Source organism: Liolophura sinensis, chromosome 7 (genome assembly GCF_032854445.1).
Source record: "Liolophura sinensis isolate JHLJ2023 chromosome 7, CUHK_Ljap_v2, whole genome shotgun sequence".
In the NCBI taxonomy this organism is placed as follows: Eukaryota; Metazoa; Mollusca; class Polyplacophora; order Chitonida; family Chitonidae; genus Liolophura; species Liolophura sinensis.
The window spans coordinates 10216354-10222569 of NC_088301.1; the positions used below are offsets into that span (position 1 = coordinate 10216354).

Genomic DNA, 6216 nt, shown 5'->3' on the forward strand with positions numbered 1-6216 from the left:
ACGTCTCCTCCTGCCCTACAGCTGCCCCATATACAACTGCCAGGATAAAGGCTATAGGTAGCTCTACTCGCCACGCTGCGTTTAGTACACCTCGGTTAAGTCCAGATTCGTATCGTGGGAAAGTTACGAACTAGAGCGCTGTTACTTTATAGACGAAATGCATTTCAGAAGTTCTTGTCAAAAAGCTTTGATGTCATTAACATTTCCTGAAGCACCCTTCACAAAGGTAAGTGTCTTTTTTGACGTGGTTACATTCCTTATGTGCACCGAGATATGTGTAGGCCTATATTTATATATGTGTGTGTGCCGTGCGGTATAATGTAAATGATGCGTTCGTCTTATTTACTAAAAAGGGAACGTAGGTAGAGTGACTAGTTGTTGTATATGCATATAGACCGAGCCTACATATGAGTATGGGGGGAGTTAGTGAAACAGTACATAACAAACAACATATGTTACACACATGAAATTTAGTATTTGTCACTATCTGGACTGCGTATGCTGTGTATTTTTATGTTAGAACAATGTCGAGCTAAGAGAGCTAAAGGCCTATACATACATATCAGTTTCGTGTGCTTTTAGATTTGTCACGCTAGACTTCTCAGTTTAGCCCTCGAGTCCTTCCCACAGGTGCGCTGATTACAGATTTTATAGGTAAAGCTATCTCATGTATAAAAGGCTACCTATACACGTGTTCCATCTAACCCGCAATCTTGACATATTTTAAGACAAGGCCATGTGTATATATGTAGGCTATAGGATGTTACCGCAGCCAATACCTCCGCTGTATATAGTGAAACATTTGAGGGATGTGACAACGTTGGTCGGTCAGGGTGTGATAGTATATATTATACCGCGGTGTTTAGGTCTCCGACTGCTTGGGCGGATCTCTGTGTGTCCGCCCGTGTGTCAGCTACCCGTGCCTATAGGTTACCAGGTATGCTGGACCTCATATTGAGATGAGATCACCTGTCACCGATGAGAACGACAGACCACCCAGGTATATGTATCCTTCAGTTGACTGGGGTAAGTCTTGTCCATCAGTGCAGGCTATATACACCTGTGTTGAGTCGTCAGGGGTTATTTCATCAACTGGTAAAATGGAAAGTTATCTATTAATTATACTTATGAAGACTGTACTTTGACTATGTAGAACAGGGGCCGATTCCACAAAGCCATTTATGACTTACGCCAAAATTTGAAATACGATTTGAAATACGATTAAATGTTACCCAATGCAAAAGTGTTAACATTTACACTTCCTGCATCAAAATCTAGGCAATGTGAAGAAACTTTTAATTTTTGACTTCAGTCAGAAATGGCGTTTGGAATCGGCTGAAGCCTCCGTCCTGGGTTCGCGCCCGTCAGTCTCCAATTTGTCTCGATGACGTATACCTCTATGTTAACAGTCAGGAGTTTTACGTGACGTCATAAATACACATGTATAGTGTGTGGTGTACACTGTAACAGTTTGAGGTTGACTTCGCTTTCATGCAACGTTAAGTTTATGGACACGTTGTTCACTATTGTATTAAGTGCTAAGCCCGACATATTTTATAACAAAGTTTATAATAAAAGAAACTGTAGTTAATATTATGCGCACTTAAATCTCATTAAACCTTTTTTGACCAAGGCCATAAAAAATTAAAGTAACACATATAAACCGACTAAAATTCAGTCTGAGCAGATGTGAATTTGTGAGTAGACATGCCGTATACTCGATCCCCTTGAAATCCCCTATAATATAAGATATTAGGTATAAAACTGCGCCAAAATTCCAAGACATTATCAAGGTTTTGGTTTGCACCAGGGTTTTCATTTGAACCGTCGAAGTAGGACCGAAGTTTTCATTTGAACCATCCGGATTGAACCAAAAGTTTGATTTCAACCATCAGGGTTCGACCATAGTTCTCATTTGAATCATCGGGATTGGAGCAAGGTTCTCATTTGAGCCATTGGGATTGAACCAAGATTTTGATTTCAACTATCAGGATAAAACCTAGGGTTGCATATGAGATTGCGTTTAGCTGTATACTTACAAAAGAACAATAAATAGTCAATAATAATTAGATGGCTAATACTTGGGTAATACCTATGCAGCTACTATATGGTTATTAGAAGCTCGATACATAGATGTAATCCCGATAGAATGAGTCATGGTAGGCGACTGTATATGTAAGTTAATTAGTAACTATAAGTACATCAATACGTATATTGAAATAACAGGGAACGTCTTGGAAGGTTCAGTACCCATAATGCAATATGCGGAGTGTGACCGAGTGGTTAAGAGACTTGCATGTCAATCACTGGGTCACGTGAGATGTGGTTTCAGTTTCATTTTCTGTGAAAGGATATTTTTGGATTCCAATGCTTCCATTGTTGTCAGGGCCATGGTGGCATTATGTACACGGTGCTGCCTTTTGGCGTGGTCTTGTATGAACTTGGCTTGAAACCAGGTGCTATGTGCGTGCCATATGTACGACAATATCACAGTTCTTATACGTAAGAGAGTTCCCCAGTAACTCGCCAAAACTTGGTGGTTTATTCCTGTGGACAAATCTTAAAATAAATGAACGCATATAGTTTGTAATTGTATACATGGTTAAAACCTTCCTAATAAAACTTATTTATTTATTTATTTGATTGGCGTTTTACACCGTACTCAAGAATATTTCACTTATACGACGGCAGCCAGCATTATGGTGATAGGAAACCGGGCACAACCCGGGTGAAACCCACGACCATTCACAGGTTCCCGGAGCGCCCTAATGAAATTGGACAGGCAACTGCTGCCACGGTTAGTGCCATACTTGCAAACGGGGCTAAAATAATTATTGACTAACTTGTAGGTTTGCATGGGAGATTTATTGATGGTACATAAGGTTGACTGAGTCATAGTTTATGGTATTTATTTATTTATTTGATTGGTGTTTTACGCCGTACTCAAATATATATCACTTATACGACGGCGGCCAGCATTATGGTGGGAGGAAACCGGGCAGAGCCCATGGGGGACCATCCGCAGGTTGATGACAGACCTCCCCACGTACGGCCGGAGAGGAAGCCAGCATGAGCTGGACTTGAACTCACAGCGTAGTTTATGGTACCTCAAATTCTTAACCCGCTTTTCTTCATCAACCATCTAAATGTAGCATTTATTATCTGTTTGTAGAATAGCCGGACGTTTGTCACATATCAGTTGGACTGACTCTGTGTTGTGTGAAGATTGTCTGTTGTGCTATGAAGTGATGAAAGTGATAAACGAGCATCAGACCGCGCGTGGTATCGTGACGTCATGCCGGTTAATGTAGCTGTCAGGTGAAACAGAATCGCACCTGTCTGTCTTTGAAGCGACAATTGCAGTCAGGAAGGATTTCTAATGATCGATGGTATCGGGTGTTTGTGATACCTGTGGATTCTTTGTGAAAGAGTAGCATTCCCTGGGAGTGGCCGGTCACGTGGTTGTCTGGATGGATAACAATCCTAACATTACATATGGTCAACCTGCTGTTTTAGGGTCAGCTCTCTAGATGCTGAACAAAAGCGCACTCAGTGATGTATACCTCAGTGCTTGGGTAAGATGCGTCCAAACCAAGAGTTTTGTTACCGCAGAGACGACCGGTGTAAGATTATGACAGTGCGCACACTACCGTAAAGTCAACGGATGCCAACATGGCGGACAGTTCTACGGAGAAGGAGCGCATGTGCTGTTCAGCCACGTGCTTCACGCTGTTCATCGTCATCTCTCTCTTCACTCACATCTCGGAAGTGTTTCTCAACGCCGTCTACATTTTCTACGTGTACACAGATACGGTGAACCCCGAGTGGACGGCCACTACACTGGGCTTTCTTCTTCTTCCCATCGTGGTCACTCAGCTTTTCTCTGCCTTGCTACATCTTCAGTGGCGAGTAGCCCAGAGCAAAGATGGTGGGGGCAGGATACAGAACATCCTTCCTGTGGCGCTACTTCATGTCGTTCAGCTCGGCTTCGTATGGAGACACCTGCGCATCCTGAACGAGAGGAATCCAGTCCACAGGAAGAAGTTCCTGGTAGACGTGTTGTTGTTGAGACTAGTGTTTGCCTTTACATCCTCCCTTCCTCTCTTGTTACTACAAACACATTACATCCTTACTCATCAGCCCTTCCACGGGATACAGCTAGCTGCCATGCTAGTCTGTCTGCTATCGACGTCATGGGCGCTGGCGTCATATCGACGTCAACATGAATTCTGTGATATTGACAAAGTGATTCTGACCTGGCCAGGCACGATTTTCCGGTGGCTATGGCGGATGGGTGAGGTCACTTCCAGAATCTTGTCCCTGGCAGTGTTTGCCACAACTTATCATTATTGGACGTTTTTAGTTCTCGGTCTTCACTGGACAACAATGCTGATCTGCATTTGGGCCACCATCTTGGGGACAGTGCACCGGAAAGACTTTAATCGCGCCAGTCATGCGCTTATTTGCGTTGCTATTGGCTATGTCTACACATTCGCTCACCTGAATTTCAGCAATCATCGAGCTAGGTGTAGGTATGTGACGTATTATTCCATTATATTCTTAGAGATATGTGTCTTGGTGGCCGCATGGCTGCTAAGCAACACCTCATGGCGGACAAACATTATATCGTATTACCTCATAGCTGTCATCGGTAGTGCTTTTGTACTTTCGGTTATCTCCATGTCAGTATACTACGGCTGCTTTCATATCCCGATATCTAGTGTTCCCAAAGGGAATTCAGACGTCTGCATTCACGATGGTTGTATCAACTGTAAGTTAAGTCTGTGCACCAAACACAGCAAAGTCTTACAGAGGCCCTTCAACCCTGGTTGGACCTCACAATATCAAGCAGCCGTCTACGACGGGCACTACTACAAACATGTCCTTCAGGACTCTTTATTGGACTCTGCCTCTGAGCTGGACGATCGGTTTCGAGGGAACACGTCATTTAACGACAGAGAAGTGGAGATGATCATGAAATCGGGCTCGGACTCAGTGACGTCAGTGGGCCACAACAGGAAGGTAACTGTGGAAATTGTTGCAAGTAGTAGTCATGGCAACCCAAACGGTGAGGACGACGTGAAAACGGATTGCCCAGCATCAAAGTCTAAAACCACCAACACCGAAGTGACGCGAACGACAGCCAGTGCAACCTCAACTCTCAAGAGTAGCCTTGATTTGTATAATAATTTAAACTGTACCCAACTGGAGAAGTCGTTCGACGCCTCAACCTTGTTAAAGAGCAAGGCGTTAAGGAAGGCGGAGTCACTATCAAGTGCTCTGTTACATTTGGACTCGGAGAACAGCGAGAGTGGCATGTCGCAGCACAACCTCAGGGATTATAATCTGACCGTGTCGTCTGTAGGTCTTTCGTTAAAGCGCAATAGTGACTGCGGAAAGCAAACCCATCCTAAAGCAAAGAACCGGGTGTTAAAGTCAGACGATTCCAATTTGTGGGACAATTCTGTGGAAGATAACAATGCGGAAGACGTTGTCTCCAAAAGGCAAAGCCCGGAAAGCAGTACGACAGGCGAGATTTCTGTGGTCGTTAGTGACGTTTTAACGGAAGTGTTTGATGAGTGTGGTGAGCAACCAGTTGATGGAGGTGCTCACCACTCCAGGTCACCGCTCACCACGGACGTGTCATCCTACATCTGTGAGACTGACAGTGACGATAACCCGGAAATGATAATTTAAATGCTAATCTTTTTCGGGCATCGCAGTTTTATCAGAACTAGTTTTAAAATAGCAAGCCTCGATGTGATTCACACTTCACGAACTTTGATTTGGAATATTATCATTGTAGACACTTTTTTATCCTCCCACAGAATTCATAGAAATGTTAAATTTGTTACAGCAAAACTGTATTTATAACATATCATATAGATAGACACCTGTGTAGTATAAACCTTTGACGAAGTTTAAAACAAAACTGTGGGGACGGTGCCGCAAAAATATCATATTTATGATGAAAATCACCATGCATCTTACATATGTCTACAGAATTTATTACCACGGTGATCAAGATGGTCACACCATTAATTTGCGGTGTGAAACATAGCCCAAAGCCCATAGAATGACGTTTTTAACAGATTCTGGAGTATTTTCACCGTTTATCCCCTCATATGTTAGAGAAAACCCCAACAGTGCATATACTTTCACACGTTTATACATTTTTAAACAAATACTGGATAAATCTTCAATGTTTTCAGCCTC

General features: G+C 43.0%; 1 protein-coding gene across 1 annotated transcript; it reads left to right on the forward strand.

Annotated features, from left to right (window-relative positions):
• The first annotated feature begins 3672 nt into the window (after positions 1 to 3672).
• On the forward strand, positions 3673 to 5697 carry LOC135470633 (uncharacterized). Its single transcript, XM_064749668.1, has one exon. It carries the CDS (start codon positions 3673 to 3675, stop codon positions 5695 to 5697), a length of 2025 nt encoding a protein of 674 aa, XP_064605738.1.
• The last annotated feature ends 519 nt before the right edge of the window (positions 5698 to 6216 follow it).

Coding starts and splice junctions, on each gene's coding strand:
- LOC135470633 (XM_064749668.1), top strand. CDS start 3,673: ATGGCGGACAGTTCTACGGAGAAGGAGCGCATGTGCTGTTCAGCCACG.